Source organism: Microcebus murinus, chromosome 13, assembly GCF_040939455.1.
Source record: "Microcebus murinus isolate Inina chromosome 13, M.murinus_Inina_mat1.0, whole genome shotgun sequence".
NCBI lineage: Eukaryota > Metazoa > Chordata > Mammalia > Primates > Cheirogaleidae > Microcebus > Microcebus murinus.
The window spans coordinates 80851789-80878955 of NC_134116.1; the positions used below are offsets into that span (position 1 = coordinate 80851789).

The following is a 27167-nucleotide window of genomic DNA, read 5'->3' on the forward strand; positions in this document are numbered from 1 at the left end:
TTCAATAAATTAAAGTTATAATATCAAATCTCTCTTAGATTTCAAAGGTCACTGGAAAAAAATCTTATGTTTCTTTTTCAAAGTACATCAAAAATTTTAACAATTACTTTCAAAGGGCATTTGAATTTACTAAGGTCATTAAATATTTTCACAGCATTTTAAAACTGCACTTATAAATATACCATATTTGACTTCTTGTTATTTCAACTGCTCTAACTTAATAAAACTTGCCCAAATAGTAAATAAATCCTATAAATATGATTTTAAAGTTTTTAAAGTGATTTTAAAGTGATTTTAAAGTTTTCTTAGATATTCTAAAAGTATGCAAGAAATTAGGAAGTTTATTTTATTTTATATTTTATTTTTTATATTTTATATTTTTATATTTTATTTTATTTTCATTTTGTATATTTTATTTTATTATATTTTATTATATTATATTTTATTTTTTATTTATTTATTTATTTTATTTTTTTGACACAGAGTCTCGCTTTGTTGCCCAGGCTAGAGTGAGTGCCGTGGCGGCAGCCTAGCTCACAGCAACCTCAAACTCCTGGGCTCAAGCCATCCTCCTGCCTCAGCCTCCCGAGTAGCTGAAACTACAGGCATGCGCCACCATGCCAGGCTAATTTTTTCTATATATATTAGTTGGCCAATTAATTTCTTTCTATTTATAGTAGAGACGGGGTCTCGCTCTTGCTCAGGCTGGTTTTGAACTCCTGACCTCGAGCAATCCACCCGCCTCAGCCTCCCAGAGTGCTAGGATTACAGGCGTGAGCCACCGCGCCCGGCGAGGAAGTTTTCATTTTAAAATACTGCCTAAATCAGTTTATTTTTAATAGTCACAAAGTTGTCCCTGAGACAGAATTTCTCAAAGAGTAAATATTACCAGCTCGTTATTATCTTAAACCTTTATATAATGAATTCTTAAAAGACACATACCACTAAACTGAGGTCACTTAAGAGCAAAGCATTTGGCCAGATACCTCAAGTGAATCTCCTCACTGTAGGCCAATTCCTAAGTCTCTATTATGTTCTGACATTAATCTTTGCAAGGTTTCTTGCCTCTGGGAACACAAATGTCCCAGGGCAGCCTGTACCCTTCCTGCTCCAAACACGGGTTCGACCAATTCTTGAAGGAATCCCGGTTCCTGCTAGTGGAGAATGCCGTTAGAGACCAGGATCTGGGCACTGGGGTTTCAGGTCTTATATGTGGGTCGAACACGGATTCTGAGTTAATTTTTGCATATGGATATTCAGTTGTCTAACACCCTTTCTTCAAAATATTGCACTTTCTCCACTGAGTCACTTTGGCATATTTATTGAAACCAATTGACAAGTATGCATGATGCATAGGTCTATTTCTGGATTCCCTCTTCTGCCAGGCTATCTTAATAACCGCGGCTTTCGAGTAAGTCTCCCACATTCTAAGTCATTACGTGTCCATGTACATCTCAGAACTTCCAGATTTTCATGAGTGGACGCCTGTGGGAAAGCACTGACTCTGCAGATCCTTTGGGGACAGTGGAAACCCGCGCTATTTCCCCTTCAGCGCGCGCCGTGTGGGCGCGGACTCCGGTCCTGCGATGTGCCACGCCCTGTCCCCCGGGCGCCCGTCTGTCCCCGGCTCCCGCGGGCCAGGAGTCCCGCACCGGGCGCGTCCTTCCCTCTCGCAGGCGCCAGCCCGCCTGAGCGAGGAGGAAGTGCGTCCGCACTGTCGCCGGAGCACCCGCGCGGGAATTCAGACGCGACCTTCCGTGTCACCGATCAATACGTCTGGCGTTTTCCTCGTCTGCGGTCCCCGAGCGCCGCGCCTCGTCCCCCTCTGTGAGGCGAGGCGGCCGGTCGTCCTCCCGGGAACGAGCTGGCCGTGTAGACGCCGCCGCCGCCGCGCCGGGGCCGCTGAGGAGACGCCGGCACCGCCTGAGGGAAATTCTCGTGGGGTTTCTCGGGGGAGCCCCGGCGGTCGCGCCTGGCGCCAGCCTGGCCATAGTCCCCTTCTGTGTACCCCAATTTTGCGGGGCGCGGCCACAAACTGAAGAAACCAAACAGTGACTCGGGCGGGTGAGAGCGCCCGGTCCTCCCGCCGAGCCTGCGCGGCTGCCAGCCGGCCCGCGCGGGCGTCCCGGCAGTGGCTCCACCGCGGCGCCGCCCACCGCGGCCGAGCGCCCCCTCCCGGCGCGGGGCCAATGGGCGCGGGGCCCGCCCCCAGCGCGGCGCCCAAAAGAGGCCGGCCCGCGCCGGGGGCTTCGCTCTAGTGCGCTTCCCGACCCCGACCAGACCCGGCCATGGCATCCTCGGCGCCCGGCGGGGTGGTGATCGTGGGCAGGTAAAGGCCTCCGAGCCGCCGCGCTGTCGCCACTGGACCCCGGGGAGACGCCGGGCCTGACGCGCGGAGGGCCCTCGGGGTGGGCGCCCAGGCCGCCGTCCCCGGGAGCGGGTGGGGTGGCGTGGCTCGCGCCGGCCTCCCGCCCGCCGAGCGCCCCTCCGCCCTTGCAGCCCTCCGCACGGAGCTGGCTGGGCCGGAGAAGCGCCGGGAGCGGCGGCGGCGGGCAGGCCCAGCACACCGTAGGGTGCCGTTGGATTCCCTCGGGCTGGCTTGCCCGAGGCCCCAAAGCTGGCGGCGTCTGCGGAACGGTGCGGGGCCCAGCACCCAGTCCGCGGAGGCTCGCCAGGCTTTCCGTAGCAACTAATTCTGACAACAGTCCTACGAGAGTGTGTTCTTACTCCCGTTTTACAAATGAGAAAACTGAGGGTAGGCAGTTTACCAACGTCACATTTAGGGACAGAGACGGGGCTAGCCCAGCAGGGAGGATCCGGATGCACGCGTGAGGCGTTCCTGTCGCGAGGGTGTCACCCTCGCCCGAGACACCGCAGGTGCCGGCGGACAGGCAGGCATTCCTAACGCGAGGGCGAGGCGGCGTTGCCAGAGGGGGAGCGATGGAGCCAAGGAGCTTGCCAGGTGTGTTGCCTTAACAGCCTAAATCCCCTCCAAATTGATCTCTGCTTTGTGCTCCCAGTCCTCCCCCACTTTTACAACTCTTGCTATTTTCATTTTTTTTAAAAAGGGCATTTATATGTATGTTTACATTGGTTAGCAATCTGTCAACGTGTAAATATTTGCTATTGATAATTGCAAGCACTTTTTTGGTGGCGACTTTGTGTCCCTTTATGCCATGGAGGTCTAGGTCCGACCGCTCCCTGTCGAGAGACCAGTCCCAGTGTCAGCGTTTTTCCTCTCCAGCTATGCAAGGAAGGCCTCAGGATGCTCATTGTCAGCTTGCTTTTGCTCCCACACGACTGAAATTAACTGTACCTTTGCCCTTTCTGGGCCTGTGGGTGCCTGTGGCTGAATCGTGAAGGAATATAAAAAAAGTACACTGTGCACCGGTTGCCTATTTATGCTTGTCGTGCATTTTAGTTATCGAGGGTCAAGGGCTAGACTCCAGTTTGTACATCTTCCATCATGCCTTGGAATAGTGTTCCACGTGCAACTAGTAAGTGTTAAGCACATTGAGTTTGGTTGTGCTGCTGTCCAGCTGAGGGTGGTTCAGTCTCCTGGGAGTAGCTGTTTGCTATTGGCAGTTGGTTTACCCCTGATCCCTTGACGGAGGCGACAAGGAGTTAGAAGGGGGTTGAGCTAACTTTAAGGATCACAGGAATTACTTGGGGCTTCGGCTTGTTTCTGTATTTTCTGGTTATGAAAGTCCTGTCCCTTACCCCTGACACCTGGCAAACACCCAGCTCTGCTGCTGGATCATGCTGGTTTCTTCCTTTCATTCTTCCTGCTCTTCTTTCCTCTCTCTCCCTCTTTCCTAGCCCTACAAACCATTCCAGGGAATATCCACTTAACAAATAGGGGGTGAGGAATGTAAATTAATTTACTAAAACATGGTTGAATTTCATTCTTGGGTTTTAGCAGACCAAAACATATTTCAATTTCAGGAACATACTGTTCATCTTTTCTTATCAGTTTCCAGATTTCCTCTTAAACATACTTGCTAGAAAGTCTGGATTTAATTCTTTTCTGTTGATCTTTTCCCAAAAGCCACTCTTCCTCAGCGCCCCTTAGCTTTCCGTGAGCATCCAGGGGGAGTCCCTTCAGAATGGTGGTCTTGAAAAGGGAAGAGTAGGTTTTGGAGAATTAAGGAAGGAGAGAAAACCTTGTTGGGTTCAAGGCTGCTGGAACACAAAGAGAGGGAAAATCTGGTAATGCCAACTTTTAGAAATGGGAGTAGAAATAGGTATCATGAAGATAAATTTGCATTTGAGTAGTGTTCTCAGGCCTCCATTGTTTAGCCTTACCTTTCTATAACACCGTGTTTCTGAGTCACTGAAGCATGAGGTCTGTATTCATACACGTGCTGTGTTGTTTATCCACCCACCTGTTAGGCCTTGAGCTTGTTTCCAATATTAATAGGAACCAGTCTGGGAGGAGACCCATGTTGTGCATGTTCCTGGTGCTTGGCATGGCCCCTTCTCTCCCCCTTGGAAGGAGCACAGGGAACATCCTGCTTCTGGGGCCTTTCTTTTAGGGTAGGAACTGTATTGTCACCAGCTGTATATCCACCATGCCTAGTCCTAGTAGACAGATGTTGGGTGTTTGTAACAGGTTGCATGTTTTCTACTGATGTGCAGTGTGAAGGGCTTGGTAGGGTATTGTTTTACATCAAGCAAGGCATCCCATAAGTTAGAGTCTCCATTTTTGTTAGATTGCAAACATTTTGTTTGGGGTGACTATGTACATTTTTTTATAAGAAACTTTCTGAGGCATGACCTTTCTTTGAAATTTTGCACATACAGACACACACCCAGCAAACCTTAGGATGCTCCTGTTGCCTCGTGAGTCAGCTTAAACTCTAAATGTGCCCTTCCTAAGTATTATTTAATAGTTCTTATGGGCAAAATTCCCATAGTAGACTTAGATCACAAGTATAAGAAAGTTTTACTTCAACTTTAGCCCAGTAAATAACTGTAGCTGTTACTTATTTAAATGTATCCAGAGATTTATTCAAAGTTAAGTGGCATTCATAAAATTGGAATTGAACCAATTTATTAACTTCCCTGCTGCTTTGCTGCTGTGTAACAGCATACGTGTGTGTTCATTTGCATTAGTCTTCTGTAGTACCCATTGAGATTTGAGTTTAGAACCTTTAAGGCATATCAGAATGGGAAAGACCTGAAACTACCTGTCACAGGCTCCCATTATATGGGCCCCAGGTATCTATCAGTTCAGAAAAAGTTAATAAGATGTCACAGGTGCTCAGGACAGGAAGATAATTATACTTGGGCCTGATGTAAAGTAGTATTGGGGGCAAGAAAGCTGTGGGAAACAAAGGCAGGGAACTTGCCCTGTTGTGCAGCCGTGTAGTCTGATCTCTGCGCCTCTCCATAGACTGGTCTCCTCTGTAGGTGCCCCCTTCTTGCCTGGCTCACTTTCTTCTCTCCCCTGTGACTTTATCTTGCACGTCGTTAACGTTGTACTCTTTCGAGCATAGTGCTGGCTACTGATTTATAGCATCCAATTTTCTGGAGAGGAAATTAGATTGGCTCAGTTCCTCTGTGCAAACCAGGCTGCAGAGAGCACAGGTGCTAGTGAGCAGCTGACTGGCTAATTCGGGCCAGGTGTGCGCCTCGTGCCGCTCAGCAGTGATTGCACAGGTGTGTGCTGGGAGGGGGGAACACCAGCTGGGTCCCAGGAGTGGGCTTTCTGCTGAGGGTCCTACAATGAAGATGGGCAGTACAGGTCATGAAACCTGCTACAGCAAAGATAAAGCTACTTTGCCTTTAGCACACATGTGTGAAATATAACTAATTTCCCCCCAACTTTTTATGATAAATTCTCAACAGAAAAGTTGAAAATATACCTACCCTTATATTTCAGTTGTTAAAAATGTGCTATATTTGCTTTATATGCAATGCAAAGTACCAATTCTGAATGCTAGATGGTTTTTAATATTTTTGCTAATATAAATTTCTGTGTGCATTGCCATGTTAACCTAAGATAGATTCTAGAAGTAAAATTCCTAGGTCTAATATTATAAACACTTTTGATACAGGCAGTTAGACTGCCTTCCAGATACCAAATCACATTCCTCCACCATAGGAAAAGAGTGCCTATTTCTCCATAACTTCACCAGCACTAAGCATGGTCAGTCTTCAATCCCTGCGATTCTGTTATATAGTTTATTTGCCGTTGTTAGATTGATACATATATTTGGTATTTATTAGACTAAGGTGGTGGTTGAATGTTTTCAAATTTTTTATTGCCTGTTCACAGGCTTTATCTTCCTCCCTCCATTTGGTGTGTTCATCTTTTTCTTCTGGACTTATAGGGATTTTTGTGTATTTATAGATTATAAGTATTTCCTTTTGGACATTTGTCTTATATTGATTTTTCTTCACCATAAACAGTTAAGATAAATTTATTTGGCAACCAGTATGCAAACATGAGGACCATGGTGACTTGGGTGTTGCAAAAATGTCTTTGGAAAGTTTGGAAATTACTGCTCTAGTGTAAATCTCTCCTTCCTGTCCCCGGCCCGCTGCATTTGTAGGTGGAGAACCGCTGCCCTCTTGGGCATGTGACTGACTTCCGGATTTCTGTATGAGCATAGTGGTAGCACAGCTGAGGACGGAACTCAGGGTACCGATGGCAAAAAGACTACTGAGATAAATGATTGAGTTACAATACTACATATATTGCCCTGACCATTAGAAAAGTAAAGTGAGCCACAAAGGCAAGCCATATATGTAATTAAATTTTCTGATAGTTGCATTTAAAAGGTAAAAAGAGGCTGGTTGCAGTGGCTCATGCCCGTAATCCCAGAGCTTGGGAGGCTGAGGCAAAAGGATCACTTGAGGCCAATAGTTCAAGACCAGCCTAGGCAACATAGTGAGATCCCATCTCTACAGAAAATTAAAAAATGGAAAAAGTAAAAAGAAATAGGTGAAATTAATTTTGATAGTATGTTTTAACATTTACAAAGTGTTATTTCAACAAGTATTATAAAATATTAATGTTTTGCATTGTCTTTAAAACACAGTGTGTATTTTATACTTATTTTGTATTATAATTTTATACATATTACATATTTTTATTTTTATGGTGTTACACTTGTTATTAGCACACTTCAGCTCGGATGAGCCACTTTTCAAGTGCTTAATAGCCCCTGTGGCTAGTGGCTACCACACTGGGCAGTGGAGGTTTAAGCAGTGACCTTTGCTAATCCAGCAAGGTCTGCAGAAAGCTTCCTTCTCTTTTTCGTGGCTTCCCCTGCAGCACACACTTAAACTTGTTTTCATAATGCAAGCTGTGGGAGGTGGCTTACTTAATGGGATGAACCTATTGTGTTCTTCTCAGTGGGGAAGCCTTTGACCTTGGGCTTTTCTAGACCAGTGAGCACCCCGCCCAGTTGTACCTTTGCCCAGCCTCTGCCCTGCCCATTCCCCTTGCCTAGTCCTTGCAGCTCCTTTCTCCTCGGTGCCAACCCCTCTCTCTTTCACTGTGGGGCAGACACAGATGTAAGGGCTCCTGGTAGGGAGAGGGGTCTGCGGCCACTCTCAGGGCCTGAGGGCCAGTCGGTCAGCTTGATCCGGTCCCTGATCAGCATGTGGTGAAGGCTCTTACATGTGTAGAAGGGAAGGGTCATTTTGTGGAGTTGTGGTATTTTCTTAAACTACAGAGGAGAAAGGGAAAGAATTCTCATTTTAAAAAATATTTTTTTTTTTTTTTTTTTTTTTTGAGACAGAGTCTCGCTTTGTTGCTCAGGCTAGAGTGAGTGCCGTGGCGTCAGCCTAGCTCACAGCAACCTCAAACTCCTGGGCTTGAGTGATCCTTCTGCCTCAGCCTCCCGGGTAGCTGGGACTACAGGCATGCGCCACCATGCCCGGCTAATTTTTTTTATATATGTATCAGTTGGCCAATTAATTTCTTTCTATTTATAGTAGAGACGGGGTCTCGCTCTTGCTCAGGCTGGTTTTGAACTCCTGACCTTGAGCAATCCGCCCGCCTCAGCCTCCCAAGAGCTAGGATTACAGGCGTGAGCCACAGCGCCCGGCCTAAAAAATATTTTTATGAATTATGTCATACATACAGCAAAGCACAGAAATAATAAGTACAGTTGTCCCTGGTATCCTTGGAGGATTGGGTCCAGGACCACCCAGTGATACTAAAATCCACAGATGCGCAAGTCCTTGATGTAAAATGATACTAGCACATAACCTATGCTCATCCTCCCATAAACTTTAAATCATCTCTAGATTACAAATAATACCTGATATGATGTAAGTGCTGTGTACCTAGTTGTTATACTGTTTAGGGATAATGGCAAGGAAAAAGTCCACATACTTAGTACAGACAGTTTTTCTTTCCTGAATATTTGTGATCTGCAGTTAGTTGAATCCATTGATGCAGAACCCATGTGTCCCAGAGGGCCAACTCTACATAGCTCAATGATACATCACTGTGAGAGTAGTTTTCATTCTAGAGTTAGGCTGCAGTAAGGGCTGTTATGGTTAAATAAGTCACTATCTGTTTCAAACATAGTGATAATGGCAATAGGAAGAAAAATGTTTCTTCCTATTGCCTATCTACGGCTGGGGCTGGTCGGTTGGAGGCTAGCATGAATGTTCATTGGCCTCTTAAGACCTTATAATTTCCAAATAGCTTTCAAAGGGCTCTGCAAAGAGTGGCTGGGGGTGGGGTGGGGGTGGAAAGAGAGATCCACTTAGCATGAGTTACCTACCGGTATTTCATTCTTTTTTATGGCTGAATAAGTCTGTGTGGTTATAGCACATTGTATTTATCCATCATTAGTTGATGGACATTTGGGTTGATTCCATTTAGCTGTTATTGATAATGCTGCTATAAACATTAGTATACAAGGTTTTTTGTGGACATGTTTTTATTTCTGTTGAGTACATACCTAGGAGTAGAATTGCCGTTACATGCATTTAAAAGAAATAGTTTAGCTTTTAGATGAATTTTAGATTTATAGAAAAATTGTAAAGACAGTCTAGACAGTCTCCATGTACCACCTTACCCAGTGTCTCCTGTTATTAACATCTTACATTAGTATGATGCATTTGTCACAATTAATGAAATAATATATCATTAATATTAATATGAACAATATTGACTATTAATGATAACACATTAAGTACAAAGGTAATTGCATTTTCAGACTGAATTTTAAATCAATATAACTAGGCTCAAACACATCTTTATTAATCAAAATAGGAACCATCACAATCAACACATTTTTGCCAACAAGAAATAAGTTTGTTTATTCCTGTAGCATAAAAATCTGTGCTTCAGGATTCCACGAACTCTTAGAAAGCATTTTCTGCATCCTGCTGGTTGTGGAAGCGTTTTCCCTGCAAAAAGTTGTGGAGATGCTTGAAGAAGTGGTAGTCGGTTGTTGAGTGGCTGATGAGACAAAACTTCGCAGTCCAATTCGTTCAACTTTTGAAGCGTTGGTTGTGTGATGTGGGGTCAGGTGTTGTCAGGGAGAAGAATTGAGCTCTTTCTGTTGACCAATGCCAGCTGCAGGCATTGCAGTTTTTTGGTGCATCTCATGGATTTGCTGAGCAGACTTCTCAGATGTAATGGTTTTTCTGGGATCCAGAAAGCTGTAGTGGATAAGACCAGCTGCAGACCACCAAACAGTGACCAAGACCTTTTTTGGGTGCAAGTTTGGCTTTGGGAAGGTCTATGGAGCTGCTTCTCAGTCCAGCCACTGAGCTGGTTGTCACCAGTTGTTGCATAAAATCCACTTTTCGTTGCACATCACAGTCTGATCAAGAAATGGAACATTGTTACATACAACAAGAGAAGATGACACTTCAAAACAATGATTTTTTTTTTTCAGTCAGTTCATGAAGCACCCATTTATCCAGCTTTTTCACATTCCAATTTGCTTCAAATGTCAATCTGATTGTAGAATGGTCGATGTTGAGTTCTTCAGCAACTTCTCGTGTAGTCCTAAGAAGATCAGCTTCGATGACTGCTCTCAATTGGTCGTTGTCAACTTCCCACGGCCAGCCACTGTGCTCCTCATCTTCAAGGCTCTCGTCTCCTTTGCAAAACTTCTTGAACCACCACTGCACTGCACGTTCATTCCTGGGTCAAACGCATTTTTGGTGTTGTGAGTTGTCTCCACTGCTTTTCGACCCATTTTGAACTAGAATAAGAAAATCATTCGATTTTGCTTTTTGTTTAAACATCATTTCCATAGTTTAAAATAAATATAAAAAAGCAAGTACTAAGTCATTAGCAAAAACACAGAGAAATGTGCAGTAAAATGATATATAACATCACACTTATTTAAGAATGTATTCCAATATCAAACGGCAAATTTCAACAGTTCTAAAACCACAATTACTTTTGCACCAGCCTAATATTTAATGTCCATATTCTCTTTGGATTTCCTTACTTTTTACCTAATGTCCTTTTTCTGTTCCTGGATTCCATCCAGGACACCAAGGGCTGTTTACTCGTCATTTCTGTTTTGGCTTCTCTAGACTGCGACGGTTTCTTAGACTTTCCCTGTTTTTGAGGACCTTGACAGCTTTGAGAAGCACTAGTCACAATTGGAGTTGTCTGATGATGCTCTCACAAGTAGAGGGGAGCTCTGGGTTGGGGGCTCCTGGGTTAGACCAAGGCGAAGTGCCCTTCTCATCACGTCATAGCAAGGGTACGTACTATCAGATGATTCGTCACTGTTGACATTGACCTTGAACAGCTGGCTGAGCAGGTGTTTGTCAGATTTCTCTACTGCAGAGTTACTCTAATTTCCCCCTGTCCATACTGTGCTCTGTAGAAGGAAGTCACTCAGTGCAGCCCACACTTCAGGGATTGGGAGTGAGGCTCCTCCTCTCTGAGGGTAGAGTAGCTACCTAAATTATTTGGCATTCTTTTGCAAGAGAGACTTGGCTTCTTCTGAATTTACTTATTTATTCAAACATTTATCAGTGTGGACTCATGGATATTTATTCTGTACTTTGATAATCCATCACTACATTTTGTTGCTCAAGGTGTTCTAGCTTTGGCCATTGGGAGCTCTTATAGTGGGCTTTTGTATCCTTGTGACATGCCCTATCAATATAGGGTTTAAATTTGTTTTAGCACTTTCTTTCTGGCACTATAAACTTCTCCAGGCTCAGCCTGCATATTTCTTTGTTCAGTCCTAGAATTAGCCATTTCTCCAAGAATTCCTGCTTCCTCTTATTGGAGAATGCAATTAAAAACCAAAGTTTGGGCTCTAGATGTGTTCCATATATTTGTTTTTAACCCTTTGAACAACCACGTGTGAACTCGTGGCTTTTCTTTTATTTTCAAGTAAGTCCGAAACAGCAGGTGGAGTGTGGTTGTTAAAAGTAAGGACTCAAATCAGACTGCTTGGCTTCCTCTTGTGGATCCAGCACCTGTGACCTGTGTGGACTTAATCCCCCTGTTCCTCAGTTTCCCCTTGTGTAAAATGGAAATAATTATAGCACCTACCTTGTAGGCTTGTTGTAAATGTTAACAGAGGTGAGACCTGTGAAGTGTTCAGTGGTGCTTAGCACCTAATCCATGCTCAGTGTGGGTGGAGGTGGCAGTAGTTATTTGGGAGCACAGGGAAAGTGCTATCTCTATTCTCCAAGTTCAATGACTTTCCTGAGACAGTGTCAGATGGGGGTTCACCAAGGGGCCTTGTGCCTCCCTGGCCCCCTGCCACCTCTCGGCTGTAAGTTTTTGTTTCAGTGTGTGAGTGATAAATACCTGAGATACCGCAGTGCTCTGTGTGGAATATTAATGCTGGCCCTGGGGTCCAGGGCTCAGGAGGTCATAGGAGGAAACAGATAACACTTAAATGCAGTTATCAAAATGTATACTTTTAAAAATGTATGTATGATGGTACATATTTATGGGGTACGTGTCCTATTGACACATGCATAGAACGTGTAATGGTCAAGTGAGGGTATTGGGATATCCGTCACCTCATATTTCTCATTTCTTTGTGTTGGGAACATTTCAAATACTTCTAGTTATTTTGAAATAAACAATATATTGTTAATTGTACTACTACTGTGTTATTGAACCCTAGAGTGCATTCCTTCTATTTAACTGTATGTTTGTACCCATTAACCAACCTCTCCATTCCCCCCCCTCCCCAATTCCCAGCCTCTGGCAACTATCATTCTATTCTCAACCTCCATGAGATCAACTATTTTAGCTCCCACATGAGTGACAACATGCGATATTTCTGTGCTTGGCTAATACCTGTAATTCTAAGATATTTATTAAATATTTTAAGAATAGGATACTGTATAATTTTTAAAAACTCATTCTAGGTTAGGAATGAAAAGCTGTTCAATTAAGTTAACTCGAATCCTTTCTTAATTTTGTTTCCCTTTAGCGGACTCATTGGGCGAAGCTGGGCCATGTTGTTTGCCAGTGGAGGCTTCAAGGTGAAACTCTATGACATTGAGCAACAGCAGATAACAAATGCCCTGGAAACCATCAGGTGGGTCAGCTGGTGCCTTCTGGGAGGAATCGAAATGGGTCTGTTTCTCTCAATTGGTCTTATCATTCCTTCAAAGCTATAAATATCTGTGATTTCACTTCTTCACTTGACGGCTGTTGTGGTGCCTCTGAGTTGACAAAGCCCAGGCCCAAGGTGGCTGGGACGTGAATTCGGACTGGAGAAGGGGTTCCCGTTGTGAGGAGAGGATCCTTCGGGTTGAGGAGATGCCAGATGGGAGTGGGGAAGCCGCACGTGGATCTTAGGCTTCACAGGGCTGGAGAGCCAGGCTTTCCTGTGTTCTCTCTGGGCGGAGTGAGCCCACTTCTGGCATGTGACAACCAGAGCTGCACAGGCGCATTACCTTTTAGAAACAGAGGGCCCACAGTTTTTTTTTTTTTCTTGACCTATATTGATCCAGTGATGGCAGGACCCAAATTAAAATAAATATCCTGAATTTTAGAGGTTTAGCAGCACTCCTGTGAAAGGATAGAACTGGAGTCGGTATGTGGGTGTCAGTCCCTGACGACTACACTAGTTAAGGTGTGAGCGTAAGTGAACTTACCAAATGCTCAGCATGCTCAAGGCTGAGTTTTAGGAATGTTAGTCACGGGTAGAGGAATAGGAACCAAAGAAACAGGCAGAGGGAAGGAGGTGAAAGATGGAGGAAGCAAGCTCAGGAGCGTGCCAGAAGGCAGACACGCCCTGCCCTCCCTGTGCAGCACACCCGCCTGTGCCGGCAGTCATTGCGCACAGTTCTGACCATCTCAGATGTGGGTTTGCTTAGCTGGTTGTTATCCTCCTCTGGATGGATTTATAACTTGACTTCGTATTTTTGTGCAACAAAAATATGCTTAATTTTTCATCTTTTCATATGATACATTGGGCTATAGGCATCAAGAAATTGGGTATAGTGGCTCACATCTGTAATCCCAGCACTTTGGGAAGCCAAAGTGGGACAATCGCTTTAGGGCCAGGAGTTTGAAATCAGCCTGGGCAACACAGTGAGACCCCATCTCTACAAAGAATTTAAAAATTAGCTGGACATGGTGGCATGCACCTGTAGTTCCTGCTACTCAGGAGGCTGAGGTGGGAGGATAGCCTGAGCCCAGGAGTTTGAGGCCACAATGAGCTACTATCGTGCACTCCAGCCTGGGTGATAGAGTGAGACCCTGACTCTTAAAAAAACACAACAAAAAACTATAGTCTAACATTGTTTTATAGATTAAGAATCTGGGCCCAGAGAAGTTATTTCTTCTATATAGTTATATATAGCCAGTGCCAACGTAAAATGTCAATCTAAAAAACAAACCAAAAAGTAAAACCACCATAACAAAATCACTTGTGCAGACTGTACTAGTTTGGAAGGAAGGGGACATGGCCCTGCCAGGCATGTTCTATTCACTAGGGATACGTAGGTAGATAACGTAGACAAACTCTATGTAGACAAAGCCTAGAAATCTTACTGTATTGAATGTCATAATAACCCTATGAGGCAGATATTGCCTTTTTTTTTTTTTTTTGAGGCAATCTTGCTTTGTTGCACAAGTTGGAGTGCAGTGGCGCAGTCATAGCTCGCAGCAACCTCAAACTCCTGGGCTCAGGTGATCCTCCTGCCTCAGCCTCCCAAGTAGCTGGGACTATAGGTGTGTGCCTCACACCTGGCCAAGTTTTTAACTTTTTGGAGGGACAGGGTCTTGGTATGTTACTCAGGATGGTCTTGAATTTCTGCCCTCAAATGATCCTTTTTTACCCCTCAATCATGCTGGGATTAGACATGAGCCACCATGCCTGGCCTATTGCCATTATTTTATGAGAAAGCATAGGTCTATCAGTGGTCTGTAACCTACTCAAGGATCCTGTAAGATACAAGATTCCAGCCCTGGTCTGTCTGATTTCAAAGATATGTTAAGCATATTCAGTATTCATTTATGCTACTTGCTTTATAGAGATCCTGCAAATGTTATTTTTAATATAATTTGATATATACAAAAATAGATAATTTATATAAGCTTAATAATGAACATCTGTGACTCTATTACCCAACCTAAGATCTAGAACATTTTCAGTATCTTGTGTGCACCTTTTAGATCTCATCCCCTTGCTTTTCCACCAGAGGTAATAAGTTTCCTATATTTTGTATTTACTATTTACTTGCCTAAAAAACACTTCTATCACATATGTATCCTAAACAACATATTGTTTGGTTTTGCTTGTTTTTGTGCTTTATGAGACTATTTCTAAATTTATCCAGGTTACCGCCTATAGCTATAGAACATCTATTTTCACTTCTATGTCCTTTTGAGTGAATTTGCTATATATTTATTATCCTCTTGGTGAATATTATAGCTCTTTCTGGTTTGGGGCTATTATAAACAATGCTACCATTAATAGGCTTGCATATGTCTTCTGGTATATAAGTGCAAGAGTTTCTGCAGGGTACATACCTAAGAGACTGCTGGGTCTCTTTCCTGCAAGGACTCTGATTGCATGGATATTGAACTATGTCATTTTTTTTCTTCCTGTCTTTTAACCTCTTTCATATTTCCTGTCTCCCTGTGTTTGGGGAATACATTCTAGATACATTCTTTAGATCTTTCTTCCAGTTTATCAATTCTCTTTTTAGCTGTGTCTAATCTGGCTATTTAAACTATGGGCTGAGTTTATTTCAATATTTTTTTTTTTATCTTAAAAGTTCAATTTGCCTTTTTTCCCCAAATGTACCTGTTTATAGTCCCTGTCTGGTTATTCTTTATGGTTCCATATTTCATGTCTTTGAGTATTCACGATTGTTTTGTATTATGTACCTGATAAGTACGATATTGAATCTGCCTTAGATCAGATTCATCAGAATCAGATCCTGAGATGAGGATTCCTGGGCAAGTGATTTCTTTAAGTGCTCCCAGGAGAAACCCGTAAGGGAATAGGGGAGATAGGATAAAGAAGAAACTGACTTAAGGGTATGATTTCAGGAGTAGTCTGAGGCTCACAAAGATTCCATGGGAGTTCTGGAGCATAGAGTATACTGCAAAGTTTTTTACCCATTAAGGCAAGTTAGCTGAGCTTTCATATTCCTGTATCAGTCACTGACTAAAGGCCTCCCCTGGTGGACATAAGCTCTCAGGCATTTCAGGTTCTCTGGTCTGAGTCCAGGGTAGTACTCTGAGGAAGGCTGCAGGTGTGAACCTTTAGCAACGAAGAACTCAAGGGTGTGGGGGTGGGGGGGTCACGAAGTGCTGGTGCAGGGGATTCTAAGGGATCTGGGTGAAGCACCAACAGCCTTCACTATAGCACTTCACTACTATATTGGCAGGCTTAAATATATATATTTTTTTGACTCATTCATACTTCCATTCAAGAATACTAGTTGAGAACCTGCCATGTGCCAGGCATATTTTAGCACTGGAGATTAAGTTGTAAACACAATAGATTAAGATCTCTGACTGCAAGGAACTATGGGGGAAAGGAAGGCTAGAGACATATATAATACAAAATGAGTTACTAAACTATACAGCATATTAGAGCAGGGGTTGGCAAACCATGTCCTATGGCCTGTTTTGTATAGCCTTTTCAATTCCTAGGTTTTTTCCTCTTTTAAAACATAGTTTTTATTTTTTAGAGCAGTTTTAGGTCACAGTAAAGAAGAAAGTACAGAGATGTCCCACATACCCCTAACCCCCCCCCCACATATTCATAGCCCCCACCCAACATCCTCCACCCAGAGTGGTACATTTGTTATAACAGATGAACTTACATTGACATATCATCACCCAGAGTCCATGGTTGACATTAGGATTCACTCTCAGTGTTGTATGTTTCATGGGTATGGCAAATGCATGCTAACATGTATGCACTGTTATATTAACAATATCACTCAAGGAAGTTTCACTGCCCTAAAAATCCTGTGTTCCACCCATTCATCCTCCCCTCACCTAACCTCTGGCAGCCACTGATCCTTCATTGTTTTGCCATTTTCCAGAATGTCATATATTTGGACTCATGCAGTATGCAGGCTTTTCAGATTGGCTTCTTTCACTTAGTAATATGAATTTAAGTTTCCTCCGTGTTTTTTCATGGCTTGATAGCTCATTTCATTTTAGTGCCGACTAATACTACATTGCCTGGATGTGCTGCAGTTTATTAATCTATTCACCTACTGAAGGACATCTTGGTTATTTCCAAGTTTTTGAAATTATGAAAAAAGCTGCTATTAAATGTTTGTGTGCAGGTTTTTGTGTAGACATGTTTCCAACTTCTGTGGGTGAACACCAAGGGGCACAACTGCTGGACCCTGTGGTAAGAGTATGTTTTGTAAGAAACTTCCAAAGTGGCTGCACCATTTTACATTCCCATCAGCAACGAGTGAGAGTTGCTGTTGCTCCACATCTTCATTGGCAGTTGGTGTTGCCAGCCTTCTGGATTTTAGCCATTCTGATAGGTGTGTGAGATATCTCCTTAATTAGCATTTCCCTGATGACATATGATGTGGAGCATCTTTTAATGTACTTAATTTGCCATCTGTATATCTTGAGTTTTTAAAAAAAAATTTTTTTTTTTTTGGTTAAAGGAGGAGCCTTAATTTTCCTTACTTGCTGTGATTCCTAATGCATAAAAATTATTCTTATGATCCAGGGTAAATAGAGGCCTTCAGTGATTTTTTGGTAGACCACAGTGCTGGAAGTCAGTCTTCAGATAGTCTTTAAATGTTAAGCCTCAATGAAACAGCTCAAGGCCATATAGTCCTGCTGTTGTAATTCAGAAGAGATAACCTCTTGATAGAGCACTGACTGGTTCTAAAAAACAAAACTGTGAGGCAAAAGGATTTTCACAGATCAAGTCCGTGCTTTTAAAAGGCATGGTGGGTGGGGCTCACGCCTATAATCCTAGCACTCTGGGCAGGAGTTGGAAACCAGCCTGAGCAAGAGGGAGACCCGTCTCTACTATAAATAGAAATAAATTAACTGGCCAACTAAAAATATATAGAAAAAATTAGCTGGGCATGGGCATGCCTATAGTCCCAGCTACTTGGGAAGCTGAGGCAGAAGGATCACTTGAGCCCAGGAGTTGGAGGTTGCTGTGAGCTAGGCTGACACCACAGCACTCTACCTGGGGCAACAGAGTAAGACTCAATCTCAAAAAAAAAACAAAAAAAAAAACACATACACAAAAAACACATGGAGGCACAAACAGCTTAATATTTGGTGTAATGGAGGTAATTTAGGGAACAATAGGAAGTAACTTACTGATAATCAAAAAGCCATTAAGGGGAATAAAATTGTAAAGAACTTTAAGGAATTTATGGTATTCCTAAATAAGTAAAATTACATCTAGTTTGTCAAATTCTCCCTTTATTCCCACGTTAAGTAGTTTTTGTAGGCTAGAGCATAGCAAGCCCCACTTTGAAAACGGTAGTCATTGCACATGCTGTGCTTCCTGCCCTTGGGTGGCGATCCTGTCTTAGCAGCAGGCCTGGACTTTCAGTTAATTGGTTCTCCAGTGATAGCATGACAGGTGGGTTTGCAGCCGAGAGACATTAGCCTGGTCACGGGCCCAGTATCAGAGGAGAGTTCCATCTAGGGAAGGGGAGACCCCTGAATGTCTGCCTAGGTTAGGCTTTACGCTGGCCCCTCTGGGCTCCAGATGAGGGTTGACAGGGCTGGTCTGGCGGGAAACAACACTTCAGACTTCATGGGTCTTGTGGTGTCAGTCTCAGCTCCAGATGAGGGTTGACAGGGCTGGTCTGTACAGGCTGGGCTGGAAACAACACTTCAGACTTTGTGGGTCTTGTGGTGTCAGTCTCAGCTTCTCACTGTAGACCATAAGCAGCTATAAATGGGTGTGGCTGTGATCCAATCCAACTTTATTTTATGGACTAACACTGAACTTTGTTCATGTAATTTTCATATGTCACAAAATATTGTTTCAAAAAACTTTGTTTCAACATTTTAAAAATGTGAAGACCATCCTGTCTCACAAGCTATATAAAAACAGGTGGGGACCAGATTTGGCCTGAGGGCTGTTTGCCCACCCTACCCTAGACTTCAGTTCTAGCATCGCTTCATCTTTTATTTTGTGGAGTCAACTACAACTTAGTTGTAACTAAGAAAACCCCAAAGTTCCTAACTGAAAAGTTCTTTGTTCTATTTCCTGAGGTATTTGTATTTTAGGCATTATTTTTTAGCCTAATTATATCATTAAAGGTTTTGGGCACTTTTAAAGTCCTTTCAGGCAGCAGGGAGTAAGTCGGGGATAAGGTTTTTGGTTTTTTTCTTTTTCTTAAAATCAGGTTAAAGACTTTGCTATTATCCTATGCTTTATTAAGAGTTATATTTCTTTTTGTTTGTTTGAGACAGTCTCTCACTCTGTTGCCTAGGCTAAAGTGCAGTGATGTCATCATACCTCACTGCAACCGCAAACTCCTGGGCTCAAGCAATCCACCTGCCTCAGCCTCCTGAGTAGCTAGGACTATAGGTATGTGCCCAGCTAATTTTATTTTTATTTTTATTTTATTTATTTTTTTTTTTGAGACAGAGTCTCACTTTTGTTGCCCTGGCTAGAGTGAGTGCCGTGGCGTCAGCCTAGCTCACAGCAACCTCAAACTCCTGGGCTCAGGCGATCCTCCTGCCTCAGCCTCCCGAGTAGCTGGGACTACAGGCATGCACCACCATGCCCGGCTAATTTTTTGTATATATATTTTTAGTTGGTCAATTAATTTCTTTCTATTTTTAGTAGAGACGGGGTCTCGCTCAGGATGGTTTCGAACTCCCAACCTCAAGCAATCCACCCGCCTCGGCCTTCCAGAGTGCTAGGATTACAGGCGTGAGCCACCACGCCCGGCCTATTTTTATTTTTTAGAGATGGGGTCTCTCTATGTTGCTCAGGCTGGTCTCGAACTCCTGTGCTTAAGTGATCCTTCTGCCTCAAGACTCCTGAGTAGCTGGGATTATAGGCCTGTACCACCATGCCTGGCTTCCTGTTTGTATAACTTACATACATTTAAGCTGAGTTAACATCAATATGCAGAACCGGTTATACTACTTTGGCAGGAAATGGGAATCTTGGGGTATCTTGTGACCTACTGCCTCTTCCTTCTCAAATTATTGTTGGCAAATAGCTTCCGGAAAGCTGGTTGAGTCGTGTCATATTGCCCTCCGCCCCCAGGGAGTACTGAATTCTTTGTCTTGAGTAATTTTTGAGTAAATCTGCTTCCCTTTCTTAAATCACAAGATCTTAAAACATGCCATTCCTGTACAGAGAATCCAAAGTAAGTGGATTGAGACCACACCTTGTTTTTGTAAATATTTTGGTCAATATGATGAGTTTTGACACCTGCAGATTGACAGTGACTGTGAGCTTTTGTCAACATCATCATTGTATATTGCCTGTGGTCCTTACATGTTCAGGAACGTGAGGTTAAAATGTCCTGGACCATATATTAGGCAAAAAGGAATTTGTGGAGAACCGACTTTATCCTCTTGTCAAGAGGTATCAATGATGTTACCTTCCTGATTGTGTTGGATTGACTGACGAGTTAGAATAGTTTGTGCTCCATGAGCATCTTTCACGAAACTGTTTTGTGGTCTCCGTGGGTCGTGGGCTCCATGAGGACAGAGACTGCATTACACTCCCAGTGTCCCTCACTAATTAATGTCATGTGGTCTCTGTAGTGGTCATGAATGCGGAAAGAAACAACATGCATGTTTCTTGTCCCCGGAGCCTAGAACATGCGAGGCATTAACTCAGTGGTTGTAACAGGGTCACAGGAACCTTTTCTAGAGTCTCAAAAGTCTGGCCGTGTTTCTCATAGATGTTTTCCCCACAATCTGTTTCACCTTGCAGTCTGGCTCACTTCCCATATCTGATTCTTTTCAACATTTCATAGTTGAAAATATGTGGTTGAAATTTCACTACTTATGTGTAGAAATTTTGTGTGTGTTAGACCTGTTAGATGTCAATCTTGTTAAGCAGCAGACATGGTACATCTGCATTCTGAACTTGTAGAAATGAAGTTAAATTAAATGAAGTTAATTTTTTTTTCAATTTAAGGAATTAGAAGATTAAAGAAATTATCACAACTCATTCCATGCCAAGGGATCTTAGTGAATGGTCGAAACAAAAAAGCTGTCATCCAAGACTAATCTTTTTGTAACAGGGTAGCACAAGGAAAAACTAAAAACACTGAGTGTTTGTATTTCATCATAGAAAGGCAGCTTGACCCTGGGAAACCTTATTAGCAGATACTCCACTACTTTGCCTTCCATTGTGTGCCCAGTGCTTGCTGCATGTTTGGTTTAGGTAAGGATGTCAGAGCATGGATGCAGTGTTCAAGAAGAAAAACCAAGTAAACAAAGTTGTAATGTAAACCCATAGCTCAGGAATGTTTTACTTATACATTTGGAGCTAGTCTCATTTCCATGTACTGGGTGGGCCATTCTAGCCCTCAAGAGACTAGGACCACCCCCAACGGGCCAGGACACCCATGGACACCATGGCTGTCCATGTTGATATCTTGGTGATCACCCTGACTCCAGGGGCAGAACAGGCTGCCTTGTCTGGCCTGAGCCCCAATCCGAAATCACCATCTTCAGGTACCCGCAGCTTTCCATGTCAGTTTCTCTGCTGCCATCTCTCTCTGGTGGTCTGTAGATGGTCACTCTGGTACTCAGGTTCACCTAAAAATGAACCAGCTTTCTGAATGGACTAGGAGCTAGTAAACCACCAGAAGTGATCTCTGGAACTAGGTAGCTGCCCTGTACTCTTGTTCCTCAGTGACTGAACTTCTCAGTAATCAGGGCTCTGACCTTACCTGGACACCTTGAACTCTGTTTTGATCTGGATTTCTCTGGATCGGTCTCTTTCCCTGATTTGAAATTTAGTTTTCTTAGTCGGTAACATACCTTTGGCTAGCATAACTGAGCATGGCAGATCACAAATTGCTCCCATTTCTGCCTGCACTCTGTTTGCAATGTGACTTTGCTACTCTCAACACCCCCCACCCACCCCCGCCGTCCCCCCTCCCCCGCCAAGTCTGGGCTTGGCCACAGGCTTGCGTGGCCAGTGGGCCATTAGCAAGCACAGCACATGCAGCAGAGGCCGCCTGTGCGTTGGGGTGCCCTCATGTGCTGTCAGGGGCCCTTCCTCCCTCCTGTGTCCTGTTGGTCAGCTAGAGACTGTGGCCCAGCTCTAAGCCAGCACCAGCCAACACAGCACCAACTGCCAGACAGGTGAGGGAGCCATCCTAGGCCAGTAGCCCCCAGGCAACCCGCCATTCATGGCAGCCACGCACGTGACAAGCCCAGCCAAGATCGCTGACCCCCGGGACGGTGGCAGTAGGTAGTTGGTAACAGATACACTGAGCCTTGGTCTGGTCTGAGGTTGGGAACCTCTGCCGATTCTAGGGTCTGGGGTTTGTGGGTTTGTCTTTCCACAGCTTTCCTGCTCTCGGGGGAATTCCACTCTTATAAGAAGCCATGCAGAACTATCAGTTCCCGTTCTATGGAACGTATTATAGTTTTATTTGATAAATAAAACCCCCATTTGTTTACTGGCCATCTATGGCTGCTTTAAGTTTACAAGTAGTTGTGACAGACCATGTGACCCACACAACCTATTTACTATCTCCCCACCCAATTAGGGAAATAGATCAGGGACATATGAGTGATAACAAACATGCCATAAGGTTTCAGGAGACGTTGGGCAGTTCCAGTCAAATGAAAAGTGAGTGCTTCATGGAAAAGGTAAAATTTGAATATAGACTTAGTAGGTAAAATTCCAAGGATGGAGAAAGCACATGACATGTTGAAGGAAAAAAAAATCAATTGCATTTCTTTATACTGGCAACACATGGTTAGAAAACACATTAAAAAATGTATTACCATTACCAACAAACATAAGTAATCTGGGTATAAATATTTGTAAAAAGTAGAAGACAGTCATGGAGAAATTCCTTCAATTTTATTGAAGGGGATAGCAAAGAAGACCTAAATAAATGGAGAAACACAAATCCTCTCCCTGGGCAAAAGCCTGTAGTTGTTTAATTACCTAGAAGGAAGGAACAGGGAGACAGGTTGACAGAAGTTCAGGAGTGATCTGAGGCCTGTGGCTGGAAGTTCACGGCTGTGGGTTCAGCCAGGGTTATTCAACCTGACTTATCTGTGTGTTCACAGATCCTGCTGTTACTTGGCCATCATTAGGACAGAGCAAATAATTGCTTCACTTTCCCCTTGTTTATTTTTCTTCCCAAACAAATAGTTCTGCGTTATCTGATTTGCGAAAGCCACATATGCTAGCTGTACATCTACAAAACCGGGGAGAAGTCAGAACACCTTGACTCTCTCTAGATGGCAGGATTACGAGTGACCGTCCCAGAACCTTCTGAGGGTGCACACTTACGTCATCCTGGGCGCTGGGTGGGTGCGTACATGTTAGCAGCGACAGCAGCGCTGTGATGGTGCAGTGGTATTAGGGATGTGTAGTACTCAAGAATGGTGTGAGTCCTCTCTTATCGGATCCTTGTCTCCCTGTGACGTTTCTGACAATGACAAACAGGAAACCAAAACACCACTTTTATTAACTGGGCCAGTGCCTGATACTTCAGCGTAAACTTTGTGGCTGACGCAAGCCCTCTCCTGCCCTGCTCCTCTCGCTGCCCCAGGATCTCACCGTCACCACCAGCCTGGAGGGAGGAGAGCTGAGTGAGGAAGGGGAGAAGGTGCGAGGGCAGGGACCCTGCCGGCCGCCCCATGGCCCTCCTGTGGGCAGTGTTTTCTTCCTTCGGGACATTTAAGTTCACATGCCCCACGCAGAGGCTTTTAGCTTCCGAAGTCTAAGGGCCTGGGCAGGTAAGGGGGGAACGATGGGGCGGGTGGGGCCCTGGGCACACTGGAGATAGTCTTCGGGGAAAGGCATTTGCGATTTTACAGTCTCTGAAATGTTTTGTATTCTGCCCTCCCCTCAGCTTTCAAAACACTTGCCGTGACTTTTGGTGTCCACGTGCTGTTCTGCCGGGTACATGGGGTGCGTTGTTCAGCTTGTGTTCTGGCTCTTTCACATCGTGGTGACTTAATTCAAGGCTCTTGTGCTGGCTCAGCTTAGCTCGTCCGTGTGTAGTTGGAGCCATCTGTTGGGCACTCGGTGAAGTCTGGCTCTGTCCCTGTCAAAGCAGATTACACAGCGTCCTAGAAGCCAAGGAGACTCACCTCTGTAAGCTTAATCTTACCTGGTACTCCACCTCTGCCCGCCTCTCCCTGACTTTAGCTGCCTCAGATCCTCAGACCTTAGGGAACAGGTGGGAGGCAAAAACCCTGCCAGGAATTGTCTTGAGGGTTCATGACAGGCTGATAAGATAAAAAAACATAAACTGTGACCTTTATTCCTCAGGGGTTTGCATTGTGGGTGGAGTCCTGCTGTAGTTGGGAAACAGGCAGTGAAGCATGAAAATAGATGAGGGGTGCACAGGGGGTCAGTGTGGCTCAGGGATGCAGGCCGCGAGCTCTGCAGTTGGATCTGGCTCAGTCCTTCTTCATAGCTGGGTAACTCGCCTACTCTGTTTCCTCATCTGGGGTGTAGAGGGAGCAGAGATAAATATATGTGATTTATTTACCCTGTGTGATTTGAGATCTAAGACCTAGGTCATTACATGAATCAATTGGAATATACTAGCCAAAATTATTCTCTGATTCTATAAAATCTACAAGTTGATTGTTCCCTAAATCAGTTTCTGAATTCTAGTTCACGTGGAGTTTGGCCATCTTTACTGTTTTTAAATGTGCAGTTTAGTATTAAATGCATTCACATAATTGTGCAATCAATTTCTGGAACTTTTTGTCTAAAAGACTAAAACTCTGGGCCAATTAAACAATGACTCCCCACTCTCCTCTTCTCCTGTGGAGAGAAGTTTTCCCTGGAAACCACTATTCTGCTTTCTGTCTCTATGATTTTGACACTCAGGGTATCTCATGTAAGTGGAATCAAAGTATTTGTCCTTTTGTGTCTGGCTTATTTCACTTAGCATAATAAGTGATAGTTTAATCCATGTTGTGGCATATGACAGGCGTTTCTTTCCCTTTAATGCTGAATAATATTTCATTGCTTGTACCACATTTTGTTTATCCATTTGTCAGTGGACATCTGGGATGCTTCCATCTTTGCTCTATTGTGAACAAGCTGCTATGGACGTGGGTGTGCAGCGATCTTTGAGATCCCGCTTTTGGTTCCTTTGGATATAGACCCAGAAGTGGGGTAGCCGGATCATATGGTAGTTCTATTTGAATTTTTTAAGTTGCCACCATACTATTTTCCATAGCAGCTGCACCATTTCACATTCCCACTATTGGTGCACAGGGGTTCCAATTTCTCCACTATTTTTATATTTTTAAATGTTCCTTTTGAAGAAACGTCAAGAAAAAAACATAAAAAGCTAAAAATCACCCATATCCTACCCTACAGTTTGAATTGTTAACATTTCCTTTTCTGCAATTTAAAATAGAAACTTAGCTGAAGTTAGGGTGTAGATATTCTGTCTTAGTGTTAGACTGCCCTCTAGAGGCGGAGCTGTGCATCGCAGCTGCTCGCCGGCGCCCTCTGGCTGCACGGCGGCATCCCCGGAGGCGCGAGGGACCTCGCGTGCCGTCGGTCATCTGGTCCCACTCGGTGTTTCTGGAGAAAAGGCGGAGGACGAGGGGACACACGCGCCTGCGCAAGCTCGGAGCAAGGCGGACGCGCTCCGCCTCCCCCTCGAGCAGGGCGGATGGCGGGGCCAGGCGGGGAGGACCGCGAGCCGTCCGCAGCTTCGGCTCTGTCGCGGAAACGGACGTCGTCCGGGGACACCCGAGCCTCTGGCGGCCGGACGGCAGCCCTGGCAACTCCCAGCAGGTCCTTCGGCGAAGCCCTGCGTTTTGCTGCTCCTGCCCCCCGCGCCCAGCCCCGCACCGTGCGGTCTTCATCTCGGTCCGCCCAGTCGCCACGAGGCGCAGGCCCCCCTGGGGCTGTTCTGCAGCCGGGCGCTGGCCAGCCCTGGACGCCGCCTCTGCTCAGCTTCCCGTCCTGGGTGCAGCCTGTGAAGCCCGGCGTTGGCTCGGCGACCCGGCGTGGCACGCCTGTTGGTCGCGAGGTCCTGAAAGGGGAGAGGGGTTTCCAGGTTCACTGGGGCCCTGAAGGGACAGCGGAGCCGCGTAGTCCAAGCGCAGGCCCACAGGCTGGGGAGCGGGTTAGCACTCGGGAGGAGTGGGTGCAAGCGCCTCCTGTCCTCTTTGCTCTGTTGGGTGCCCCGAATCTTCAGATTTTAAGCCGATAAATTGTGCCAGTTGGTCCTGTAAGTAAATCCCGTCAGACAAGATTTTTATTTTTAACGAGAGACAGTGTGTTTTGGCAGGAAGTTAGTAAGGAAGAGTGGATCCTGTTAACTGTGCCCTAGGAGGAAGAGACTGGGGTTAGTGGGTCGAGCTTCTGACAGCCTGGAGTCCTGGCGAGTCTAACCTCTTTGGGCCACGATTTCTTTGGCACCAAAATGAATAGGTGAGATTAAATAAAAAAGAAACATCTTTTTTGTCTTGATTTATTTCATCAGTATCTCTAATTGTTTTTAAAGCTAAATTTATTAGATTTGAGTGAATTCTTGAATTACAGATATTTTTTTTCAAATTGCAAAACTAGGATAACCCTAAAAATCAGTAGTGTTTTCTTCTCTGCACATATGGACAAGAACCATGATGTAATTAGTTAATAGTTGTGTGTTATAAATTTGTGTGGTAGAGATCATTTTCACATTGAATAACTTATTGTTAATAAAATGAAGAAGGTAAATATTTCCCTTTTCTCAGGAAATGTCAACTATGCATAGTACCTAGGTATATTGGACTTTGAAGAAATGGTCTAAAATTCCGTTTCTGGCAATATGGCATAGTGAGTATCCTGAAAACCCTTTCCCCTTCAAAATACTTAAAAATATTGGGTAATATTAGAGGTGTTTTAAAATGATGCACTGTGAGCTGGCAAGAACATAATGGAAAGTCCCAGAGGCTCCCGTGGGAGCACCAGTCCTGGCGGTCTGAGCGCTGGAGCTGGTGGCTGCTCCAAGGACACTGACCAGTCCTGCTCATCTGGAGCTTTGGTCGTCCGGCCTGCCTTATGCGCAAGGTGAGGGCATGGACTGGAGACCCGTGACTGAAGCCAGAGTTCCCAAAGGGCTACATCCTCAGTGAAAGGGACAGTTAAGACAAAAATCACTCATCTGCAAGTGGAGGTTTGTCTGTTTTGGCCTTGACTCTGGGTATCAGGGAGGAAGTGTTTCTCTGAGGATTTATAACCATGAAGCAGCTCTCAAAGTACTGGAGTCCAAATTCACACTGCCTGTGTGGTCTGGAATACCCCACGCCAAGGTTCCTTGGTTGGCAGCCCCCGAGTGCCTGGCAGAAGTAAAATGCTGTCATCTCCAGAGCAACGTACCGTAAGCAACGCTCATGGGATCCTTGGTGTTCAGTGAACACTCATAAGCCAAACCCCCAAAGTCATGAGAAACGGGCATTTTGAGCGTACTGAACTGAAATCGGAGCAGAGGATATTATTTAAAATGCAATTCAGAGAGATGAAGAGATGAAAATGTGGAAAAGTGGTTAAGAAACATGGAGGATAGAATGTCTAACATCCATGTCACTAGAGTTC

At 44.4% G+C, this 27167-nt stretch overlaps 1 protein-coding gene across 1 annotated transcript in view; it reads left to right on the plus strand.

Annotated features, from left to right (window-relative positions):
• Nucleotides 1–2176: 2176 nt before the first annotated feature.
• Nucleotides 2177–27167, plus strand: part of CRYL1 (crystallin lambda 1) — a 91087-nt gene continuing 66096 nt past the window's right edge. The window contains exons 1-2 of the mRNA XM_012778651.3: nt 2177–2329; nt 12402–12509. Coding sequence (XP_012634105.1) covers nt 2289–2329; nt 12402–12509 — 149 coding nt within the window. The 5' untranslated portion in view covers nt 2177–2288. The remainder of the gene's footprint in view (nt 2330–12401; nt 12510–27167) is intronic.